This window comes from Erinaceus europaeus, chromosome 20, assembly GCF_950295315.1.
Source record: "Erinaceus europaeus chromosome 20, mEriEur2.1, whole genome shotgun sequence".
Lineage (NCBI taxonomy): Eukaryota > Metazoa > Chordata > Mammalia > Eulipotyphla > Erinaceidae > Erinaceus > Erinaceus europaeus.
The window spans coordinates 24,117,411-24,143,749 of NC_080181.1; the positions used below are offsets into that span (position 1 = coordinate 24,117,411).

General features: G+C 35.6%; 1 protein-coding gene across 3 annotated transcripts in view; it reads right to left on the reverse strand.

The window, feature by feature from the left end:
• ATM (ATM serine/threonine kinase) overlaps nt 1-26,339 on the reverse strand; it is a 121,808-nt gene that overhangs the window by 42,461 nt on the left and 53,008 nt on the right. For all 3 annotated transcript variants that reach the window (XR_009546791.1, XM_060180121.1, XM_060180120.1), the window contains 16 exons: nt 25,603-25,776; nt 23,878-24,047; nt 21,714-21,960; nt 21,126-21,241; nt 20,169-20,295; nt 19,501-19,700; nt 17,654-17,828; nt 17,113-17,280; nt 16,263-16,395; nt 13,838-13,933; nt 11,175-11,346; nt 8,610-8,751; nt 7,301-7,477; nt 5,479-5,656; nt 3,105-3,192; nt 865-1,020 (listed from right to left, as the gene is read on the reverse strand). Coding sequence is in view for 2 of the 3 variants with exons in the window: in XM_060180121.1 (XP_060036104.1) it covers nt 865-1,020; nt 3,105-3,192; nt 5,479-5,656; nt 7,301-7,477; nt 8,610-8,751; nt 11,175-11,346; nt 13,838-13,933; nt 16,263-16,395; nt 17,113-17,280; nt 17,654-17,828; nt 19,501-19,700; nt 20,169-20,295; nt 21,126-21,241; nt 21,714-21,960; nt 23,878-24,047; nt 25,603-25,776 (2,519 nt within the window). In the remaining variant the exon portion in view is untranslated. The remainder of the gene's footprint in view (nt 1-864; nt 1,021-3,104; nt 3,193-5,478; nt 5,657-7,300; nt 7,478-8,609; nt 8,752-11,174; nt 11,347-13,837; nt 13,934-16,262; nt 16,396-17,112; nt 17,281-17,653; nt 17,829-19,500; nt 19,701-20,168; nt 20,296-21,125; nt 21,242-21,713; nt 21,961-23,877; nt 24,048-25,602; nt 25,777-26,339) is intronic.

Here is a 26,339-nt window from a genome sequence, read left to right on the forward strand (position 1 = left end):
CGCAGTGTGTAGTAACAGGCAGTCGGGCAGTAGTGCAGTGTGTAGTAACAGGCAGTCGGGCAGTAGTGCAGTGGCACAAAGCGCATGAACCAGCATAAGGATCCCGGTTTGAGCCCCTGGCTCCCCACCTGCAGAGGAGTCGCTTCACAAGTGGTGAAGTAGGTCTGCAGGTGTCTTTCTCTCTCCCTCTGTCTTCCCCTCCTCTCTCCATTTCTCTCTGTCCTATCCAACAACAACAATAATAACTACAACAATAAAACACGGGCAACAAAAGGGAATAAATAAATAAATAAATAAATATAAAAAAAGAAATTAAATAACAAATGAGAAAATTTTTCTGACTAGCATCTAAATTCTGGTTCCTGGTTTCCCACAACTTAAATATCATGCTTCCAGGGCCAGGTAGTGGCACACTGGGTAAAGTAAATACATTACCATGTGCATTTGATCACTGATCACTGACATTTACCAGAGCTAAGCAGTGCTCTGGCCTGTTTCTTATTTTCTCTCTTATAAAATAAAGAAATTAATAAAATTTACCATCATTTCACTTTAAGACAGAAAACTTTAAAAATATTTATTTATTAGACAGAGACAGAGAGAAATTTAGAAGGGAGGGAGATCTAGAGAGGGAAAGAGACAGACACCTGCAACCACTTTACCACTCATGAAGCGTTCCCTTTGCAGGTGGGGACCAGGGGCTTGAACCTGGGACCTTGCACACTGTAATGTGTGTGCTTAGCCAGGTAAGCCAGCACCCGGCCCACAGAAAACTTTTTCTTTAAAGTTAAAACCAGACTTTAATACCTTTATTCAAAGAATATCACCACCAATTTCAAAGCTGAAAAACTGTAAATTAATTACCTTTTCTCTTGATCATCTATGCTTTTCCTATCTGCATAGATTTCTGCATAGAGTAATGCTGTAAAGTGAGCTGCACAAGACTGAGCTACCTTGGCAACTTCTAGATAATTCAAGTCCAGCCAGAAAGCATCATCAAAAACTGTTCCTGAAGAAGGCCTGAAAAAATTAACATAATATTACATACAATTATTTAATTATATCAAAATATATATATACTGATGTAGAATATAATAGTAGCCAATCTAGTTAAAATTATATAGGAGGGGGGGAAGAAAATTATATTGGGGCCGGGTGATGGCACACCTGATTGAGTGCACATATTACAATGCACAGGGCTGCAGGTTAGAGCCCCCGGTCCCTACCTGCAAAGGAAAAGCTTCACAAGTGGTAAAGCAGTGTTGCAGGTGTCTCTCTGTCACTCACACTGTCTATCACCCCTTCCCTCTTGATTTTCTGGCTGTCCCTATTCAATAAAGATAGTAAAAAAAATTAAAAAACAACAAACAAAAAACCAGGAAGATGTAAAAAGTATATTATATTCAAGTAACCAAACCTATTTCTTGAACAGCCATATTATCCCTCTGTCTCCCCCACCTGCTTTTTCCTTTCTTTTTTTTTTTTTCTTCTTCTTTTTCTTTTCCTCCTCCAGGCTTATTGCTGGGCTCAGTGCCTGCACCATGAATCCACAGCTCCTGGAGGCCATTTTTTCCCCCTTTTGTTGCCCTTGTTGTAGCTTCGTTGTGGTTATTATTATTGCCCTTGTTGACGCAATTCGTTGTTGGATAGGACAGAGAGAAATGGAGAGAGGGGAAGACAGAGAAGGGGAGAGAAAGATAGACACCTGCAGACCTGCTTCACCACCTGTGAAGTGACTCCCCTGCAGGTGGGGAGCCGGGGGCTCGAACCGGGATCCTTACGCCGGTCCCTGCGCTTTGCGCCACATGCGCTTAACCCACTGCGCCACCGCCCGACCCCCTGCTTTTTCCTTTCTTTTTGGATAGGGGGTAATAAGTAGAAAAAGAGACAGAGATAGTAAGAGAGAAACACCTGCAATACTGCTCCACCAATCAAGAAGTTTGCCCCTGATGACAGGAACTAGGGGCTTAGTATGGTAATGTGTGGGTACCACCATCCAGTCTCCCATAATCTCTTCTTATTTTTTAGACCACAAATCCCTTAGAGAACTTGATGAATACTATGGACCATCATCAATACAAATCTGGAAAGCATACTAAGCTTCCACCAAGAGGTCCATGCAGAATAGACTAAGACTAGAATTATACACAATAGTTAACATTTGTACAAATTTTTACAAATGGTCAAATTAATAAAAATGTTTTTTCTGAGACATAATTATATGACTTTCCCTATTGTGGTTAGTTTTCTCCTTGGTTTGTTACCTAGGTTAATATATTTATTAAAAATCCTTATTGTGATAATAGGCCAGAACTGAAACATAATACATAGATAACATATTCCCCTTCAAAAAGTGTACTTATTTTTAAAACTAAGATAACCTACAATTTAAATGCGAAATATAAGTCACTAGTTGAACTTGGGACTTTTCATTTTAGAATACACACCCAGTTGAGCATACATGTCACAGTACAAAAGGACTAAAGTTCAAGTCCCCAGTCCCCACCTTCAGAATAAGCTTTGTGAGTGGTGAAGCAGTAATACAAGATATCTCTCTTTCTCCCTATCTCCTCCTCTCCTCTCATTTCTTTCTGTCTCTAGCCAATAAATAAAATAAACACATAAAGTAGTTTTAAAAAGAAAAGAGAATGGAAGAATGCAACAATTTGCTCTATTCTACTTCAAATATTTAAAAGAAAGAATAAATCAGAGTCAAAAAAGATCCGTGTAGTCACACTGCTTCTTCCTTTACCAACAGCCTTACATCTATTTTATAATCTTAAAACATTTGTTAAGGATAACAAAGAAATGACAAACTAGTAGTTAAAAGCACAGGCTTTAGGCCTAGGTTGGTGGCTCAGAACAGACTAGCATGGCCGAGGCCCTAGGTTCAATGCATGGTACTGCATTATGCAAAAACAAAAATAAAAATCAGCAAAAAGAGAGAAAAAAAAAGAAAAAAGAAAGAAATCCAATGGAACATCATAAGTGGGAGAGTTCAGCATATTCTAGTATCTCTTTCCCTCTTATTTAGAAGAAAGAAAAAGTACAACTTTTATATTAAGATAATTTCCAAACTCAAAAAGCAATATTCATTTTATAACCTTTTTTGTCTCCTCATGTAGTCCACAACAGCAAGCATTGTTCTCTGTGATTTTTTATTCAAACAGTATCGGGGAAAGTGCTCAGACTCTGAAAAACAAAGAAAGGCAGATTGCTCAAGCACTTTCGTCCATTTAGAGCTCTGTATGTGTATTTCTTGTAAATTCTTTTTTTTAATATTTACTTATTTTTTCCCTTTTGTTGCCCTTGTTTTTTTTATTGTTGTAGTTATTGTTGTTATTGATGTCTTCATTGTTGGATAGGACAGAGAGAAATCGAGAGAGGAAGAGAAGACAGAGAGGGGGAGAGAAAGACACCTGCAGACCTGCTTCACCGCCTGTGAAGTGACTCCCTGCATGTGGAGAATTGGGGGCTCGAACCAGGATCCTTGCTCTGGTCCTTGAGCTTTGTGCCACCTGTACTTAACCCTCTACACTACCACCCAACTCCTTGTATGTGTATTTCTTTAAGGCTGTGGGATGTAGTATTTAGAACAAAACTGGTTCTTAAAAATATGGATTGGTAAATGTAACTTAATGGCATTTTAGAAAAGATTTATTGGGGGCCAGGTAGTGGCACACCATGTTAAGTACACGTAGTACGAACCGCAGGGATCGAAGCAAGGAACCCGGTTTGAGGTCCTAGCTCCCCACAGGCAGGGGGGGTTGCTTCATAAGTAGTAGAGCAGGTCTGCAGGTTTCTATTTTTCTCTCTCCCTCTCCTCTCAATTTCTCTCTGACCTATCCAAATAACAACAACAAAAATGGAAAAAATGGCTGCCTGGAGCAGTGGATTCAGAGTACAGGCACCAAGCCCCAGTGAACCCTTGAGGGGAAAAAAAATTATTATTTATTTATTTAATTTTTAAAATTTCTTTAGATTTTTGAAGGAAGTAACTGCCTAATTTAAAATAATTAAATATACCTAGGACATTTTATGTATTAATACTCAATATGCAACCATGATTAAGATATACTATTTATGATCACACTAAATTCACTGACTAGCAAGAGATTTTTTTTTTTTAAACTAGAGTCTAGCTGATCAGCTCTGTTTTATGATGGTGGGGGTAGGGGTGGGGGGAAGGGTTTGAACCTGGGACTTCAGAGCCTCAGGCATGTGGTCTCTTTGCATAAGCATTATGCTATCTATACTTGCCCACCAGGTAACTCATAGGTAATATGTGTTGCGATAGGGAAAGTTTAGAATACTGTAATGGGGCCCTGGCAGTGGCGCACCGGGTTAAGTGCACATAGCACAAAGTGTAAATAGCACAAAGTGCAAGGACCAGTGCAAGGATGTGGGTTGGAGCCCCTGTTTCCCCACCTGCAGCTGGGTCACCTCACAAGTGGTAAAGCAGGTCTGCAGGTGTCTTTCTCCCTCTATATCTTCCCCATTCTCTCAATTTCTCTCTGGTCTGTCCAAAAAAATAAAAATAAAAAAATGACCACAGGAACAGCAGATTCATAGCGCAGGCACCAAATCCCAGTGTTAACCCTAGTGGCAACAAGACAGTGAGAGAAAAAAATTAAAAAAGAAGAATGCTGTATAATAACCCAGGAAACTAGCACAATAGGTAAAGCCTTCAATTCCTTTTTTTTTTAAGTTCTTTAAAATTTTTTTTAATTTTTAAATTTTATTTTATATTTATTTATTTATTCCTTTTTGTTGCCCTTGTTGTTTTATTGTTGTAATTATTGATGTCGTCGTTGCTGGATAGGACAGAGAGAAATGGAATGAGGAGGGGAAGACAGAGAAGGGGAGAGAAAGATAAGATACCTGCAGACCTGCTTCACCGCCTGTGAAGCGACTCCCCTGCAGGTGGGGAGCCAGGACTCGAACTGGGATCCTTATGCCGGTCCTTGTGCTTTGTGCCACCTGCACTTAACCTGCTGAGCTACAGCCCGACTCCCAAGCCTTCAATTCTGAAGCCTGAGGTCCCGAGTTTGATACCTGTCATGCTTGTGCCATAGAGGTACTCTGGTTCTCTCATTCATAAAGAAATAATTAAATAAGGGAGTCATTAATTAAATAATTAATTAATAAGTAATAAATAATTAATAAGTAATTAAATAAGGGAGCATTACAGTTCCCACCTTACAGATAAGACACCCTGGATTCAATCTCTGGCACCATGTAGTAGCAGCAATAAAAACTCCATAGATAGCAGAACTATGCTCTGCTCTTTTTTCCTTTATTCCTCTTATTCTTTCTCTTATTGTAAACATGAAATAAATTGGGGCAGGGACTTGTCTCAGTAGTAATGCACATGCATAAAATTTTGGGTTCATTCTCTGGTGTCAACAGGAAAAGATGAAACATTTAATTTTGAGGTTATACCATTCTTTAGAACTGAGAACTCAATAGTGTAGATACCTGAGTCCAAATTTGCAGGGGTTGCAGATCGGCTGGTTTGTGAGGAATGTCTGAAACAGTTGGTGAAAAATCCCTGAATGTTTGCAGAAAGCAGATTTCTCCATGATCCATTTGTATCTTGGAGTAAAATATCATGAATCAAGTATGGAAGCACAGTCTGGCAAAAGTCAGTTTTCACCTAAAATGTATAGATGCATTCAGTGAATAGTTTGAGTCTATTTTAAAGTTTTCATTTCCTGAAACGGACACATTAAACTTTAACAGAACATAGGTGTATATACACATCTTTTTGGATGGGTGTGTAAAACCTGGAAGCAACCCAGGTGTCAAAAAAACAGTTGAGTGGCTGAGAAAGTTGTGGTATGTATACACAATGTAATATTGCAAAGATATTAAAATGAGAAATTCACCTTCTTCACCTTATCTTGGATGGAGCTTGAAGGAATCATGTGAAGTGAGATAAACCAGAAAAAAAAAGAATAAATATGGGATAATTTCTCTCATAGGCAGAAGTTGAGATATGAACAGAAAGGAAAATGCAAAGCAGAACTTGGAGTGGGTTTGATGTATTGCACCAAAGTCACGGACTCTGAGCGGATGGGGGGTTTCAGGTCCTGGTGCAGGATGGAGGAGAACCTAGGTACGGGGTGGGGGGGTTGAGTGTTCTGCAAAAAACTGAGAAACTTTACACATGTACAAACAACTGTATTTACTGTTGACTAAACTGTTAATCCTCCAATTAAAAAACTTTAAATATTACAAATCAAACTACCTTGAATACACTATTTCTGTAGAAACAATAACTGCTTTATATGCTAATCTTATTGAGCAAACTTCCACAAAATACTTAACTAGTCACTTACAAATAACTGACATATACTGGATATTCTCACATCCCTGTCTACTTTCACTTTTCCATTGTAACATGCTTGACAATATTATATATCAGAGGAACTTTCTGAGCTAGGTACATCATTGTAGTATGATGTTTAGGATGCCAAATGGATAAAGCATAAAACTTTTGTTTGATATGGCACAAACTTTTACTCTCTATTGAAACAAATTAAACGATACCATAAATAATTAGAAAAAAATGTTAACTGCTACCCCACTTATTTTCTCACTAAGAAAACCTATCAGGGAAAAGTAAAAGACAATAATCTTATGAGAAGTAAATAAAATAACCGAAGCATGTTTTCAGTTCATATCATTTACTACCATCAGTACTGAAGTAACTTATCATTAGCAACAAATTATTCAAGGCACCTATTTTAATTTTATTTTCAAAATTTTTTTAAAAAATTATTTTAATTTATTTACTTTCCCTTTTGTTGCCCTTGTTTTTTCATTGTTGTTGTAGTTGTTGTTGTTATTGATGTCGTCGTTAGAACAGAGAGAAATGGAGAGAGGAGGGGAAGACAGAGAGGGGGAGAGAAAGATAGACACCTGCAGACCTGCTTCACCACTGTGAAGCGACTCCCCTGCAGGTGGGGAGCCAGGAGCTTGAACCAGGATCCTTACACCAGTCCCTGTGCTTTGTGCCATGTGCACTTAACCCGATGCGCTATTACCTGACTCCCAAGGCACCTATTCTATATGTAGCTGTCCCACAGTAAAAACCTACTGCATATAATTATGCCTAAATAAGTATGGTGTTTTGAGTTCACAATAGCTGAGCATAAGTGATTTTGCACTAAGACGATGCTCAGTATCACAGATCTCTACATTGGTCACCAGCATATACACAGAAAAAAACATTAAGAGAAAACTCAAAAAGAAAGTTCAAAGGTAGAAAGGGGTTAATCAAACTAATTAATCTTACTTCACACATTGGCTTTAATAATTGAAGAACTTCACTTTTCGTGCCTCCACTATCCAAAATGGCACAAGTCAGTTTCTTTATCCAGAAGTCATGGTTTTCACTTTGAGGAATCCACAGGCTTGTATCGTCTAAGTCTTCTAAAGGACTTTCTTTGTTAAATCTGGGTGCTTCTAAAAACTAGGAAGTAAGTGATCAGGAAATGTAAGTAAGTCAATAAGAAATGCATTTAACTGTTCCTATGCAAGTTAAATCTGTAAGCATAAACACACCTGTATTCAAATAAAACAAATACAGTTAAACCTAAACCTAGAGGTAATTATTACCTTTGAAAATCAAAATAAAACTACAACAATAAAACAACAAGGGCAACAAAAGGGAATAAATAAATAAAATAAATATTAAAAAAAAAGAAAAAGAAAATTAAAATAAATTTATATTTATGAGAGGTAGAGTAGTATGGTAAAAAAAATGATTGGCCTAGTAAAGTAATGTTAGATGCATCTTAGCTTCAGCATCAGAAAATCTGAATGTCCCTGGTAGAATTACAATGCCAGGAATAAGCATTCCTACTGATAAGTCAAATATGGATATTAGTAAACCAGAAAGGAAAAGGAAGAAGTTTCAAAAGTAGCTGCTGTCAATAAAACACTTCAAAGTTGGTTTCCACTTTAAAAAGAAAAATTCAAGAGACCACACTACAACCTAAAAATAAACAACAACAACAAAAATTACTGGCCACAGGAAACTTCAGTTTTACTTGTATATGAATCATAAACTCTGCCTCATATTGGGGGAAATTTTTCATATATTTCCCAGTAACTTTATAAAATTATTAAAGAGGATTGCTTAGACAAAAGGAAAACTTCTTTATCTTTTATGAAGAACATTCAATGGAACTTTGTTTTGATAACAACATGGCAGAAAGAGTAGAATTTCTAAGTCATTTTGTATTTTACTAGGAAGTAGTGATATGCTTTAATATGCTATGGAAATAAACACATGCTTGTTGATCATAATACCTGTAAACCATGTGTAAAATCATCTTTCATGACATGGATGGAAGGGGTTTCTACTCTTAACAAAAATGGCCAGTTGTTAAATACATTTTACAGGCTCCAAATCAACCATCAATTCCCAAGGCTACCTACTGAGCTTTTCCACACACTGAGTTCAATAAAAATATACTTCCTGATATTTCTAACATAGGTTAAATGTTAGTATAATACTATTTAAGTCATTTTATATTCATATCCCACAAGAAGTAGAATTATTCTAGACATAGTGGGTATTGTTTTCTTATTTAAGAGACCTTTTTTCTTGATGTCCTAAAAGACTGTAGATAGACCAGCATGGGATCAGTTGTCTTCTTATAAATTTCCCAGAAACTATGTCCAGTCTTTGTAGCTAAAATGCTTTTCAAGCAGGTAACAGCAGCTGATCGTACTTTGACACTGAAAAACATAGAATTTGAATGCCTATAGAGTATATCAACTATTAACCTTGATTATTTTTCCAATGAAAAATTAAAATTTATATCAGAAAACATAATTATTTAATATAAAATTTTATACATATCAAGAAATTGTACATGTATAAAATTCTATTCCATTAAAGCCAAAATTATCAAAGGACTTTTAATATTCCTTCAGTAAATTTGAGTCACCAATCACTGTAACAGCAACTCAATGCAGTTTATATTACACTATAAAAGCACTCAGAAATAATACTAATAAAAAGTAGTAAGAATGATTGGAATGATAGAATACTTGAAAATTTTCTGTAGAAAGTTTCTTAAAAAAAACTGTAACGGGGCCCAGTCAGTGGCACAACTGGTTAAAAGCACAGATTACAGTGCATGGGGACCCAGGTTTAAGCCCCTAGTCCTCCCACCTGCAGGGAAGAAACTTCACAAGTGGTGAAGGAAGGCTGCAGATGTCTCTCTATCTCTTGACCTGCCCTTCCCTTCCCAACCTTCCCCTCCCCTCTCAATTTCTGTCTCTAATAAATAAAAATTATAAAAAAACTATTATAAGTATACTTTGAAATATGTAAAATAAATGAGAGAGATTAACAAATGGATTGGAGCATGGTTAGATGTGAAAACCTATGATTACTAGTAATTTATTAATGGTAAAATCTAGGTGGTAAATATATAGATTTTACAGTGAAATTCAATCTTAGTATATGTCTGAAAAATTTTGTAATAAAATGCCGGGAGAGAAACCATGCCAGCCCTTTTTATGTAAAAGAAAAAGATACAAGACCAGAGAGATAACCATAGCATGTAAGAAAATAGTACTTGTGTGCTTGAGGGCCTAGGTTTGAATTCCCAGCACTGCCATTTGTCAGAGAAGAGCAGTGCTTTGGTCTCTCACAATTTATCTTTTAAATCTTAAAAACATATTTGTAAAGAGATAAAAGATACACAGTAATACTATAAAAGATGTAATGATATGCCAGTCATTGATAGTGCCAACCATTTATTTCTAAAAACAAGGGAGAAAATAGAGGCAGGGAAATAGAGCAACAACAGTGTATTAGACTTTCATGACTGACTCTTGGAGGTCACAGCTTCAGTCTTCAGTACCAGAAGGCACAGCTGGGCAATACTCGACTTATAGCATTCCCTCCCTCTCTCTCTAACAAATTGGGGGGAAGAAACAGGTGCAGGAATAGGAAAAACAAAATAAGTACATCTATTTTCCTCAGAAAGATACCCAGTCATAGACAAAAACCTTTTGAAGCATTGCCCCCAAAACAGGATTGAAGAGATTCTCAAATATAGAAAAAAAAAAAGGGGGGGATTGGAGAGGAGCAAAAATAACCTGTTTCATTGCTTGTGAAGTGTTACTCCTGCAGGTGGGGAGAAGGGGCTTGGACCCAGGTCCTTGGGCATGGTCATGTGTGTGCCCAACCAGGTGCACCGCCACCCAGCTCCATACTGATTTTCAAAAGAACAAAATAGTACAGTTGAGAGGAGAGTTGAATCTTTGAATTTCACAAGTGGTCCAAACATCTCCTTTTACATTCTCCCCTCTTAATGTTCTGTATAAAAGTACCTAGTAGTTTCTTATTGTTTAATCCAATTTGCTTTTACTAACATTTAAAGCAGACCTCTTCTGCTATATTCCTCATTTTGTCAAGTTCTTGACACAAAATAGATTTCAGTGGTTATGTTAATGATTTAAAAATACAGCATTCATTAAATTACATGAGATTAAATGTGTAACAATGTATAAAAAATTTTAGTTGTTAGAAAATGATAGTGTGGTGGTCCAGGAGGTGGTGTAGTGGATAAAGCATTGGACTCTCAAGTATGAGGTTCTGAGTTCAATCCCTGGCAGCACATGTACCAGAGTGATGTCTGGTTCTTTCTCTCCTCCTATCTTTATCATTAATAAATAAAAATATATATATTTAAAAAACTACTTAAAAAATAAAGAAATGATAGTGTGGGGGGCCAGGTGGTAGCGCAGCAGGTTAAGCACACATGACGCAAAGCACAAGGACCAGCTTAAGGATCCCAGTTCAAGCCCCTTGCTCCCCACCTGTAGGGGGGTTGCTTCACAGAAGGTGAAGCAGGTCTACAGGTGACTATCTTTTTCTTCCCCCTCTGTCCTCCCCATTTCTCTCCATTTCTCTCTGTCCTATCCAGCAACAATGACAGCAACAACAACAACAATGATAAACAACAAGGGCAACAAAAGGGAAAAAAATAGCCTCCAGGAGCAGTGGATTCATAGTGCAGGCACCAAGCCCAGCAATAATCCAGGAGACAAAAGAAAAAGAAAAAGAAATAATAGTGTGTTAGTTTCTCTCCTTGAATGCAGACTAAGTAAGTACTAGCTAATAAAAAATGTCATTAAATCCTTACCAATCTTCTACTAGTGTATTATTCAGATAGGTGAGCATTGTGAAGGTCCACTGAAGTTCTTTATCTTCAAATAACTCAAGAGCCTTGATATAGGATGTATCTTTACTATGTTGTATAGCTATAGTGGAGAAATCTATAGGACCTACTTCTCCCAAGCACCTTCCAACAGCCTCTACAAATAGAAATTCTATTTCAGTAGAATTACAGTTAAGAGGTCAGACACAAAACAAATTTTCTAATTTCAACACTATAGTGCTGTTTTGTCATTTTTCAAAACTCTGTGTGTGTGCTTATTATCTCTATTGGACAGACAGTCAGAAATTGAGAGGGGAAAGGGAGATATAGAGGGAGAGAGATAGAGAGATGCCTGCAGCCCTGCTTCACCACTTGTGAAGCTTTTCCCCCTGCAAGTAGGAACTGGGAACTTCAACCTCAGTCGTTTCACACTATAATGTGAAAATGTGCTCAACCAGGTGTACCACCACCTAGCCCCCAAATTGTGTGTTTTCAAAGACTATGAATAAATTAGTTACAAAATATTTAATTACTGCCTTTTTGAGAGAGAGATGATATACTTTAACTTGAAACAAATGCATAGCAAAGCAGCACACTGTCCAAATGACCCATTTTGACAACTCTTTTAATTTTTTTCTTGATTTTAATGAAAGAGAGATAAAGATAAAAGAAAAGGTAGGGAGAGAGACAGACACCAGAGCACTGCTCAGCTATAGCTTATGGTGGTGCTGAGGACTGAACCTAGGACCTTAGAGCCTCAAGCATGAAAGTCTTTCACATAATCATTATGTTATTTCCCCAGCCCACGTCTTTCTTTATCATCCATATGGACAACAGATATTTTGGTTATAAAATCATATCCAAGAGATTGGTTGACTAGTAACAATTAAAGAGAAAGTTCTGTCATGGGGCCTTTTGAGAAAAAAAAAAAAAGAAAAAAAGAAAGGTCTAGACAATAGCCACTGTATGAGAGCATTAATTAACTTTAAAACTGTTAAACATCTGCAGTATAACATAAAGCCCACAGATGTAAAAGTTTAATGAAAAATTCAAACACATACAAAGTTCTTTCCCACTGATGTCATCACTAACCAGATGGAGAATATTTTGAGCATGCCAGAAAATTGACACATGCCCTCTCCCAGTTTTAATGTAATTATTAAAATACTTTCCTGAATTCTTTGATAATCTTTCATAAAGTGAAATCTAGTTCCCTTCCCTTGAGTGTGGGCTATACTGGTTCTTCTAACAAACATGTCTGTATAGGTCTTCTCCCTCATTGATTAAACCAAACCCTAGTTATTTACATCTCTTAGATCTAAGCTTTTATAAATAGAAATGGAATTTTTGTTTTGTTTATTACTTGAGGCTTACTGTTTCTTGATTGTATAAAGAAACAACTCAATTTTGTGGGCCAATCTTGAGTTTGCAACTTTGCTGAATTAGTTTACTAAGAGTAGTTATCTTAGATATTATTTGGAAATTTCTGTATGTTGGGCCATATCATCTATTAGTAGTTTTACTTCTGACTTTCCAATGTACATGCTTTTTTTTTTTTTTTTCTTCTTCTACAATTGCATTGGCTAGAACCTCCAATATACTAAGGGGTTGTAGTGAGAGTGGCAATCTTGTCTTGTTCTTGATGAGTGAAGACACTTTCAGTCTTTCTCCATTATGTATTATAACCTCCAGGTACAAATCACTAAAATTGTGTGGTACATGAGACATTCTCTTAGCAATCCTAAGCTTTGTCCCCAGAAGTTGTGCTACTATGGACAAAGGGATGAATTAGCTGGGTAGAGGAAGCTTTTAGGGTGCTAGCAGAGTTTAGTTCTGGATATGGTGCCAAATGGACAGGTATAGTCCTGGGAAAATTAAAGTGATTTACTTATAACCCATATTCTTTTTCAGAAAGTAAGATATTTCAATAAACAATTATTTGGAAAAAAAAAAAAAGGAACACTTTATATACCAGAGCCCCACTAAGAATATAAGAAAGACATTACTAAAACATAATGGCTCCTGTAAATTATTTTGTATTCCTCCTATTTCCCTTTTGTGAAGCAATGATGTCATGACAAGTTCAAATTGACTTTAGTCATGTGTTTTCTCCATCCCATGACCGCGAAGTCTAAGTACATATACTAGAGGCATGAATCTGGCTATCTAGTTTATCTATTACACAAAAACATATTAAGGCCTGGGAGGTAGCACAGTGGTTTTACAAATAACTTTCCTAAGGCTCCTATCTAAGGGCCCACGTTCAGTCCCCAGCATGATAAGACTGAGTTTAGTTTCTGGTTAACACACACACTATATTTATCAGTTAAGATATATTTATAAAATAAATCAGATGCCAGTTTGCTTTCACCTTTATTTCTCCTAAATATTTACAAGGCATTTTAAGTTATGCACATATATAACTGCTGTCATTTTACTTCTATGAATGTCCAAGGAAAGAAAATATGAAAAGTTGACTGCTTAGAGATGAACTATGGCTTTGCTGGCATCTCAAATTTTGCCAATATCTTAAGTAAAAACTTTTATTGATGTTTTTAGATTAGTATAATCATTTTCTGATTTTTAAAAAATATTATAATCACTAAAAAAAAAAAAAACCCTTATATATGATCAGCCACATAGCTTACCTAACACTTCTCTTTCACCAGTGTGACTTACTGCCATCTTAGCCAACTGCAACAAGCTGACAACCAGCTTCACCATTATGCCATCCTGTGGATTATCTAGGAACCGTTTAGAAAAAATTAGTGTAAACTATAAATCATGGAGACAACACTTTTCTTTATAGTTTATATATTATCTGAGTATAGAACTTACAAAGTTAAAAAAATGTTTCAAATCATGTGCAGCTCAAAAATATGAATTGAATGTATCTAAACTAATTTGTGAAAGCAGAACCAAGTAAAAGTGATGAACAATATCTGGCAGAGAATGGAAAATGTCTTCACAAGTTGTACAAAAACATAGTACCTTAGCAAAATCATATGAGGTTTTTCAGAACCAAAACTGTTATGGATAACCCATGCTATTCAAATTAGTACCTAGCAAAATCATAAACAGAAACTAAGAGTCTGTTGATATTAAGCTAGATGGGATTTGCAAGATAGTTTTTTTTATTTGTTTGTTTGTTTGTGTTCAACCTATAGCATTTAGTCTGAACAAGCAATACCCAACAGAATATCCTACAATGATGGAAATGTTCTGTAATCTACGCTATTCAATAACTGCTACTAGAACCTGTCAATAATGAAAACATGATGTGTGCTTGTATGAAGAAACTGAAATTTGAATTTTAGTAAGGTTTAATAGATTGAAATATAAAATAGCTACAAAAAGCTAGTACCTATATTTGACAAGGCAGATCTGGACCAGTAAAGAAATCCCAGACACAGGAAAACAGAAAAGAGAGGTGTTCATAGTTTATATATTACTCTTACGCTAAAAATTCTATAACTATATACCATAAATGTTATATTCATAAATATACACACACATGTATATAGCTCCAAAATTATATGTGCTGAACTCTTGAGTTCAGATGGTCAAAATCAAAATTATTATTACTTTTTTTTTTACTTATTTACTTTTTGCCTCCAGGGTTATCACTGGGGCTCGGTACCTACACTTCAAATCCATTGCTGGCAGCCATCTTTTTCCCATTGTTGTTGCTGTTATTGTTGTTTTTACTGCTGCTGCTGTTGTTGGATAGAACAGAGAGAAAATGAGAGAGAAGACAGAAAAGGGGAGAGAAAGATAGACATCTGCAGACCTGCTTGACTTCCTGTGAAGCAAGCCCCTTGCAGGTGGGGGGATCCAGGGACTCAAACCAGGATCCTTGCATAGGCCCTTGTGCCTAGCACTATGAGCACTTAACCCAGTGTGCTACCGCTCAGCCCCAATCATAATTATTTCTAAAAATACACCATACCAAAACAAAACAAAACAAAACACCATATCGTGGTCCAGGAGGTGGTACAGTGGATAAAGCATTGGACTCTCAAGCATGAGGTCTGAGTTTAGTCCCTGGCAGCACATGTACCAGAGTGATGTCTGGTTCTTTCTCTCTCTCTTCCTATCTTTCTCATTAATAAATAAATAAATTCTTTAAAAAAAAAATACACCATACATGATTAAGAAGCCAAATGATGCATTTATTTAAATAAGCTAGAATAAAGATTACTTCATACACCTCATGCTAAGAAATTCAAGTATTTAAGCAAGAGAAAGTTATTAAATTAATTAACTTTAAGTCACAGAGTAACATAATAAGATTTAGGTTTAGAAAAATTATTCTGGTAGAGCGGATGGGTGAAAATAAGAACAATTAGAGGGGAGAGACCACTTAAAAGTCTTTCATGGTTTCAGGGAGATAGCTCAGTTTGTTAGAGCTCCAACTAGCATGTCTGAAGTCCCAAAGGTCACAGGTCTAGTTCCCACCCAGCACCATCTTAAGACAGAGCTGATCAGTGCTCTGGTTCTCTCTACCTCTCCTTCTCTAAATCATAATACATAACAATTTTTTTTTTTTTTTTTACCAGAGTACTACTCAGCTCTGGCTTATGTTGGTACAGGAGACTGAATCTGGAAAAAAGTTCCTTAGTATAACAATTATTCTACCTCCCCCTAAACAGGAATTTTATGGTTAGATTAAAAAATTGTGAGAGTAAACAATGAGTGTCTAAATCTGTGGCAAAAGAACTTACATCAAGAAATTACAAGGTTTTTCGGGGGCCAGGAGGTGGTTAAGCGCACATAGTACAAAGCACAAGGACCCATGAAAGGATTTTCTCCACTTGTAGGGGAGTCACTTCACAAGTGGTGAAGCGGGTCTGCATGTGTCTATCTTTCTCTTTCCTCTATCTTCCCCTCTCAATTTCTCTCTGTCCTATCAAAAAAAAAGAAAAGAAAGAAAGAAAAAAAAATGGCCACAGGAGCAGTGGATTTATAGTGTAGGTACTAAGCCCCAACAATAATCTTGGAGGCACAAAAAAAATTATGAGGCTCTTCAGAACCAAAACTGTTATGGATAACCCATGTTATTCAAATTAGTACCTTGAGATGCTCGCATGATATCCATTACTTGATCTTTATGTTGATTTAGTTGTTTTTGAAGATCCTTCAAACCTTCAAGCCTTGTCAATGGAAGTGCATCATAAACACTCACTGAGAGAAAATGATTAATTTCCTAAAAGGAAAAAATAGTTTAAAAAGTAACTTGCTATAGACATGTACTGAAATAAAACTCAATGAAAGAAAAATTAGTTAATTACTCTTACAGATACTGATTCATAAACTAGTACTGTCACACAAGGTAGAAATAAATTACTTCTACTTCAAATCTTAAAATATTTTAATTACTTAAGATTTTAACATCATTTCAGGATAACACAGATTTTAAGATTGTAATAGCATATGCAGAGAGAAAGCTTAAATTTCCACATAATACTATAAATTTACTTTTATATCTCAATATATTTTCACATTAATGTATAGTAAAATACATATGATTTTAAAATTTTAAGATTTATAGTGAAGAACATCCCTTAACTATATTTATACAAAGTAAAATCCATTTCTAATTCTAATATTTAATTGTTCCACAGAAGATTAAACAGGATCTTATGCACATAAAAATCAAGCATATTTTATACACAAGTATATCAAGCAGATTTCTTCAATCTTCAGACCTTTACCATTGATATTTATACGTTAATTGGAATCCAAGAAGATAAATTAAGATTCACTTTTCGACTGGTTAAAATAGTAGGTCACATGTTATTTTTTTCATAATTTTTAAAAGATTCAGTTTTTTTTTTTACAGAGCATGCGAAGTTGTCAAAAAATGCTACTACCTCCCCTAATATATAACAGTTAAGATGTAAGATGATGGAATAATTATTACCTCCAACAGTGAAAAGGGTCCTCCTCTACTATATTTGATTTTCTGCTGAGTAATACGCAAATCCTTAAAGACAACATGGTCAGGAAAAGGATCTAGAAGTTTAATTGTCAGGTAGAGGTTTTCATTATCCTTGTTATCTATCACTAAGTACTTCAACAAGTCCAATACCTAAATATAATTTAAAAAGAAAAAAATTAAATGAATAAATGACTTCAATGTATTTTAAAGTACATAAGGATCCCAGTTAGTACCTGGCTCGCTACCTGCAGAGGGGTCGCCTCACAAGCAGTGAAGTAGGTCTGCAGGTGTCTTTCTCTCCCCCCTTTTTGTCTCCCCTCCTCTCTCAATTTCTCTCTGTCCTATCCAACAACAACATCAATGGCAACACTAACAATAATGACAACAAGGGCAACAAAAATGGGGAAAAATGGCCTCCAGAAGCAGTGAATTTGTGGTGCAGGCACTGAGCCCAGGTGATAACCCTGGAAGCAAAAAAGAATACTTAATGTGTTTCAAAGGAAATGATTTTGAAGGTAGTTACCTGTTCCTGAACTTCCATCTGGTCATCCACAAGAGGTATAAGTGTACCAACAATAACATGAAGGTGGTTTTCTAAGGCATCCTTACAGTAAGTTACTGCTGTGTGGCAAACCTGGCTTAAGAGGTCACAACAAAGGGAGAAGCTACGCAAAGACACACTCGTGAAACGAGAAGGCCTAATACAGGGGAAGAAAAGGGAAAAAAAAAATTAATATTAAAAGTAAAATAAATAAAGCACACAGAAGGTTCTAGAAAACTGCTCTGATATGAACACATTCAAAGTTGTTTTTATTCAACACTTGACATTAAAATCCACTTTTTTTCTTTTTAACCTAATTCCTTACTTTAATTTTTAAGATTTACTTGTTACTAGGGGATGTTAGCAGGGGAGAGAATCAGAGGATCACTCTGACACATGTGATGTCAGCGTGCCAGGGATCACACTCTGAACCCCTTCTGCTTGGGAGTCCAACATTTCATCCACTATGCCACTCCCCAGGCCAGTCCTTAAAGGTTTAAAAGCCAACAAGAAAAGTGACTTTAGCAAAATGGCAGAGCAGATATAGCAAAGATGCCCTCCTGACAGAATCATTGAAAAAGGAGAATATTAGAAATTTGGCTAAGTGGTCAAAGGTTATTGCAATCAGCAAATGCTAGATCAAGAAAATTAAAATCTAAAGGAAGCAAACATTTGAAGCTGTGAGCCAGTACTCCTAAAACAGTGTTGTGAAACCAATTTTATTTCATTAAAATAACATTGTAGACAGGCATGTCTAACTTAATAGTAACTGAAATATTTAAAGCATGAATTGCCCAAAAATAGAGCTATTATTATACCTGGTTGAGCGCACATGTTACAGTGTGCAAGGACCCAGGTTCAAGCCCCTGTTCCCCACCTGCAAGGGGAAACGGGGAAAGCTTTGCAAGTGGTGAAGCAGCGCTGCAGTACTGTTTCTCTCCCTATCTCCCCCTTCCTCTCAATTTCTGGCTGACTTTATTCAATAAATAAATAAAGATAATTTTAAAAAAAAGAAGAAAAAGAAATCACTTAGTTGTTAATAATATATATATATATAAGTTTGGGGTGAGTTTACTAGCACTTGCTCTGTCCCACCTCTGCTCAACTGTGAAACAACAGTAAAAATGACCGTCTCATTCCCAATATGTGGCTCTTGTCCCTGATTGTGGAGGGAACAAACAAGGTGTTATTTCTCAAAGAGTTAAAGAGATAGCATAGTGGTTCATGCAAAAGACTTTCATGCCAAAGACTCTGAGGTCTCAGATTCAGGTCTCTAGTACTACCATAAGCCAGAGTTGAGCAGTGCTCTGGTAAAAAAAAAAAAAAAAAAAAATTATATATATATATCCCACTTATGCTCCTCCTGCATCTATGCCCCAGAGAACTGAAACAATGTCAGTCTTAGAAGACCCTTAACCTGTAAAACCATCTCTGGGTAGACTGTAAGATTGGAGTTGAATTATAAGACACCCAGGGAAAGCTCTAGTATTATGGTGTCCCTCTCCCTCCCTTTCTCCCTCTCTGAATGAAAAAAGTGACCCAGAAACTGTGAAGTCACACATGCAGAGCTACAAAATAGCTCACTTTGGATAGTGTACTGCTTTATCATGTGTGCAACCCAGGTTTCAGCCTTGCCCCCACCAAACTGAAAGAAGTGTTGGTGCTTCTCTGCATCTCTGTCTCTATCTAAATAAATAAATAAGAAATCACAGATGTGCAAGATCCTAACTCCACTCAAAATTAAAAATCCAATATTCATAAAATGCACACACATTTTCTACTATAACATAGAGAAACTATGTATATATTGGTCTATATAAAGTATTTACCTTTTATTAATGTAGTGAATTAAAGTATAAATAACATCTCGAAGAACAAAGGCCCAAGCTCCTCCTAAGCCACTTTTAATATCTTTCAGTAATAAACTAACAAACAGATGATATATCTTAAGAATTCTGTGCTTCTTATAAATATTGTTTGTCTCAGCAACTTGTTCACATATAGCTAGAAGAATTTTCTGATAGGAGTCCTAGAAAATAAAATTACATTAAATAAAATCTTGCCTAATACTAAACATTAAGCTAAAGTAGATATATTTTATATTCAAAATAACTAAGTAACTTAATTTTGGTTTTGATATCAAAAACAAGGTTTCATTTAGAAAAATACTACCTCAAAATCTTAAAAACTGTTAATTTATTACATTTACAAATATAAACTATAATCAAATACTACATTCTAATCATATATAAATATATATATATATATATTCCTGAGTCAATATCGAACTAAACTGCCACAAATTTAGGCTTCCTGTGTAACATAATGTAACTAGTGCTGACAAGTAAGCTACAAGCTACAAACTTGTATCTTCATTTTTAATTTGCTCAGATGAATTTTCTACTTATTTACTTTTTTCTTTTTAAGATGTACTGACACATTTTCAAGCTGAAAAAAGAATTCTTATTAGTTGTTAGCACTAGTAATGTATACTTACAGGGCTTTTAGAAAGGATTTCTAAAATGCTTTTAAACTTGGTTTTATGGCAATTGCTGATATAAGCAAAGGTTGCTTTAATCACATGTGATGGAAAATATGGTGGATTAGGAGCAGGATCCAGATCCCTGGCAGTCATGGAAAAAATGAAGTCATCATTTCAAATTATCAAAGAAGTAAAAACAACTGGGAAACAACAGTAAAACTGGATTTTACTGATAGACCAATGAATTTCCAAAAAGAAAATTTAGACTAGAACAACATAAAATTCAATTATTGATTTGTCTATTGAAAATTAGACTTATAATGTTAATGGAAAATCCACAAATGAGCCATAGTAGTACTTCCCACTAGGTATTAAAGTTCTATGCTCTTGTTATAAATTAAATAATTTTTAAGACAAAGCAATCAAATATTATTAATATAAACAAAATCATATGTAAGCAAATTTATGTATCTTATATGCCTAGCACTCAAGTCATATAATAAAAGCAAAGGATGCTTTCAGGTAGCTTATACTAAAGTTGGATATACAATTGTAATATTACAATACAACCAAATTTATAGTACAGTGAGATTCTAAAAGCTAAGGAAGACACTAACGAAAGGTGGCCTAGAAAAGCAAGACAGATAAGGAGAAGAGAATAAAAATTAATAAAAATATAATAATGTGTCATGAAGAAAAGTTCAAGAGTGCACTGGTGGCATAACACTCACAGACACAAAGAAAAACCACATTTGTAAACAAGATGATCAACTAAAAAAAGGGAATTACTGTGGAGAAGCAGATAGGAATTACTATAAAAATATTGTTGTTTTTCAAATGTAATTATTGTTAACGAAGAATTTAAAAGCAGAGTAGACCATAACTATAAACTGACAGACATTCAAAGGTGTCTTAAATTTCCAAGAAACATATGTAATTGCAGCCAGTTTTCCAAATTTAAAATTCCTGTACCCTGAAAAGTTACTGACGTCAGTGCTTTGGTTGGCATCAGAAGTTGCTGGCTCATGTAACGTCATCAATAACTCCACCACAATCTCTGGTAAATTACTAATGAATAAATGATCAATCTGCAAGAATAAAAAAAATAAAAATATGTTTAAGTTTTTCTGTAACATTTTAATATTTATTTACTGCCATAAGGGTTATCACATCAAATCCACTGCTTCTGTTAATCATTCCTCCCCTCTTTTTTTTTTAACTTGCTAGGACAGAGAGACATTGAGAGGGAAAGGGGAGAGAGGGAGAGAGAAAGAGAGACATATGCAGCGCTGCTTTACTGTTCGTAAAACTTTCCCCACTGCAAGTGGGGATGAGGGGCAGGATATGCTAGCATAGTAATGTGTGCACCCAACAGGCTACCCCACCTCCCAGCCCTTATCTGTGACCTTTTTAAAATATCAAGGGACTAATGTCATTTCCAAAATGACTGTGTGAATACACAATCTAAGAGCTAAGAAACATATAGCAAACACAATTCAAAAATTTAAGTTATATCTTAAATCAGTTAAGAATAAAAAGTGGTAAAATCTGAAGCCATACCTGTTTTCCTAATAAGTTTTCATCTTTAAGCATATCATAGACTTTTGTAGCAGTCTCTCTTTGCCGTGCCATCTCATTTTCTCCTGCACTCTCATAGGCAAAATAAGGAAGAATATTTACAAGGATCTTTGGAAAGCAGTCTGTTAGAAGACTTTTCCAATCCTCTTGAATCTGGCTAGCAATGGATTTCACCTCATCAAACTGACCTCTAATCATCAGGTGTGGAATCAGAACCTTATAACAAGATCTAAAAATGTAAGATAGTTATATGTAACTTTCAAAATGAAATTTTTATTTTTACAATTTATTTTACTAATGAGAAAGATGGGAGAAGAGAGAGAAAGAACCAGGTATCACTGGTGCTGCCAGAGACTGAACTTGGGGCCTCATGCTTGAGAGTCCAGTGCTTTATCCACTTACTGCCAACACCGCCCAGACCACTCAAAATAAATTTCCTAATGTATTGTCAGAAAGATCATAATGCATTTTTTGCAGACAAAAACAGAAAAATATGCCATGATTTTTCTGACAACCCAATCGGTTTTAATGTAAGATTTTAATAAGCATAATAGCACAGTGCAGCATGTAGTACAATGGATAAGTCATTGGGATTTTCTTTCTTTTTTTTTTTTTAATATTTATTTATTTATTTTCCCTTTTGTTGCCCTTGTTTTATTGTTGTAGTTATTGTTGTTGTATAGGACAGAGAGAAATGGAGAGAGGAGGGGAAGACAGAGAGGGGAGAGAAAGAGAGACACCTGCAGACCTGCTTCACCGCCTGTGAAGCGACTCCTCTGCAGGTGGGGAGCCGGGGGCTCGAACCAGGATCCTTAAACCGGTCCTCGTGCTTTGTATGAAGTGCACTTAACCCGCTGCACTACTGCCTGACCCCAGTCATTGGGATTTTCTTTTCCTTCTTTTCTTTTTTATTTTTTAAAGATTTTTATTGTGGACTGGCCAGTAGTACACCGGGTTAACTACACATAGTACAAAGCACAAGGACCTGAGCAAGGATCCAGGTTCAAGCCCTAGGTTCCCCACCTGCTGGCGGGTCACTTCACAAATGGTGAAGCAGGTCTGCAGGTGTCTATCTTTCTCTCCCTGTCTCTATCTCCCCTCCTCTCTCAATTTCTTTCTGTCCTATCCAATAAATTAAAAAAAAAAAAAAAAAAAAAGGAAAAAATGGCCTCCAGGAGCAGTGGATTCACTGTACTGGCACCGAGCCTCAGCGATAACCCTGGAGGCAAAAAAAAAAAAAAATTATGGAGAAAGAACAGACATCACTTTGGTACGTGTGGTGCCAGTGATTGAACTCAGGACTTCATGCTTGAGAGTCCAATACTTTATATACTATGCCACCTCCTGAGCCACGTGTCATTGTACTCTCAGCATATGTGCCACAGTGATATTTTGATTCTCTTATTTTTTATTTTATTTTATTTTTGTAACCAGAGTACTGCTCAGCTCTACCTTATGGTGGCGGGGGAATTGAATCTGGGACTTTGGTGCCTCAGATATGATAATCTCTATCTAGCCATTAGGCTATTATGCTCTCTGCCTCCCAGTAAATAAATACTTTGGGGAAAAAATTATAGTTAAAGACAAAAATAATCAGCCACTAATAACTTATGCTTTAATTTTTCATGAAATACTTATCAAATATTAAAACTGAAATCACAATATTAAAGCTCAAGTACTTCCCAGTATAACTCTCACTTAATAGATTAAAAAATCAAGGTCTTCAAGTATTTACATGACATGCCTAATATCATAACTGGCTAGTAGTACAACTGAGAGCAGATCCTAAATTGAGCAATTTTCCCCAATATAGTTTTGTTGGTGCTGTTTTTTGTTTTTGTTTTTGCAACATGAGAGAAAGAAGAGGGAGAAAGAACCGGGAGTATCATTTTGGCACATGTGAACCAGGGATCAAACTTGGGACCTCATGCTCTCAAGTCCAATGCTCTAGCGACTGTACCACTTCCTGGGCCACCTTATAAAATAGTTTTATTGAAACAAGTTGTCCTTCTTGTGGTACACAGCCTTGCACATTTTTCATGCATGCATGGTATACATATATGTATGTGTGTGGTATGTGCACAAGAGGGCCAAACATCATTATATAATTTTGAAGTACATATACATGTGCCATATGTAAACTTACCTATAGAAATCCTCAATGTTTGTGAAGTTTAATAAAATGAAAGGGAAAGAAGATACACTGTACTCAATATCTTGAAGATTTAGCCATTCTAAAACCAGATAATCCAAATGAGAAGCCATGAAGTCTTCTAAATTTCTATATCCAAAGGTTTCAGAAATTTTCTCTAACACCTAACAAAAGAAATCAAAAAGAAAAAAAAATCATTTAAATCCTTATCAATATTTATTTACACTATGTTTGGAAGCATCCAATTTTCTTTAAGTTCCTCATTTATGAAATAAAAGTATCTACTTCAGCAATACTAAATAAGAATGTATTTAATATAGATCTGATAGTGTCTGGCACATAGGAAATCATTAATTACTGTATAATGAATAAAAATATATGTATAATTTTTAAATTTTTCTTATATTTAAAAGGAATATCTGAAACAAAATAACTCTTCTCAGTCCTACATTCAAATGATAAGAGCCCAAATACATTCTCCCTTTAAATAATAATTAGTGCAATAGCACTCACCCCCACTCCCAAATTTATTTTAATATTGAGAGGGCAAAGGTTGATTACTCTTAGGTCATGGAAAAACCTAATGGCAGAATGATGAATAGCTAACATGTACTGATCTATCACAGTAGGCAGATTATTTACTCTTGTTAAATACCTTGTGAAGTGCTCTTAAACTGATAAAAAAAATGACATCCACACAAATCACTATTAAAGATAGTGCTTTCCAAAATTCCAATATGATACAAATATAAGATATAAAACTGTTTCAAGCCATTTAGTAAGTGCCATATTAAAAATCTAGTTTTAGAGTTGAGGCATTGAAGATGTTTATAAAACTTAGATGAAAAAGAGTTCTGCCAATATTTTCCTCTAAGTATTTGATAATTTCTGGCTTAACATCCATGTCCTCATCCATTCGGAGTTTTTGTGTGGTGAAATGTAGTGGTTCAGTTTCATTCTTTTGCATGTTTCAACCCGTTATTTGCTGCACCATTTGTTGAAAAGACTCTGCTTTCTCCATTTAATATTTTAGGTCCCCTTGTTGCTCATGGACAGAAGTTGAGAAATAAGAACAGAAAAGGGAAACAAAGTTGAATTGGGTTTGGTGTGTTGCACCAAAGCAAAGCACTCTGGGGAGAGGGGTGGGAGGTCTTTCAGGTCCTGAAGCCTGGAGGAGGACCTGGCTGGAGATAAATGTTTTGTAGAAAATTGAGAAATTTTATTTATTTTAAATTCTTTGTATTATCTTTATTTATTGGATAGAGACAGTCAGAAATCAAGAGGGGAGGGGCTGATAGAGAGGAAGAGAGACAGAGAGACACCCGCAAAACTTCAACACTTGGAAAGCTTTCCCCCTGTAGGTGGAGACCAGGGTCACGGATCCGGGTTCTTGGGCATTATAACATGTACACTCAACCAGGTGCTCCACCACCACCATCACCCCATTTTTTTTTTTTTTTTTTTAACCAGAGCACTGCTCAGCTCTGGTTTATGGTGCTGCGGGGGATTGAACCTAGGACTGTGGAGCCTCAAGCATGAGTCTGTCTGCATAACCATTATGCTATCTAACCCCGCCCCAAATTTTACATATGTATCAACAATTGCATTTACTGTAAAACATTAATCCTCCCATAAAAATTAAATAAAAAGATTTTTAAAAACTAGTTTTAGCCATTTAAAAAGGAAGACTATAATTTTTAAAAATCCATTAACATGTACCTTTTTAATAAGATGAGGTTCTAATCCATTCACTTTCACAGATTTGCAGAGGGCAAACAAAGCCTGTTTTTCACAGACTGGGCTACAGGATAAAACTACAGCTACCATCATCAGCAAGACAGATTTTCTATTATAACTCTCATCCAAAAGTTCAGAATTCTGATCTCTGTGGGACTTCAAAACAAAAAACAATAATGTAAAATAAATATTACAAATAAACTGTTACAAACTGGTATGGCTAAAATAAAATTAAATCATGACAACATTTAAGTAGCCTGGGAATAGTTTTTAATTCTAAGGTGATGGAACTATAAGTAGATTTTTGAGGGAAAAAATGAAAATTTTGAGAGTAGGAAAGGCTGTTTTAAATAAGATCTGTGAGAAGAATTACTTAGCATTTCAGTGTGACATAAAGCACTTCAAAGGAAAAAAAATTGCAATGAAGTCAAAACAATTAATTATCAAGGATTATTCCTATGGTCCGAGAGGTAGCACAGTGATAAAGCTTTGGACTCTCAAGCATGAGGTCCTGAGTTTGTTCCCTGGCAGCACACGTGCCAAAGTAATGTCTGGTTCTTTCTCTCTTCTCCTATCTTTCTCATAAATAAATAAAATAAAATAAAATAAGATGGTACTCCTAAGATGGTTATTATTATGACACTTGAATATATAGATATTAATAATATATATATACTCCAAAATTGATTTTATATACTACCATAAGAAACAAACCATAT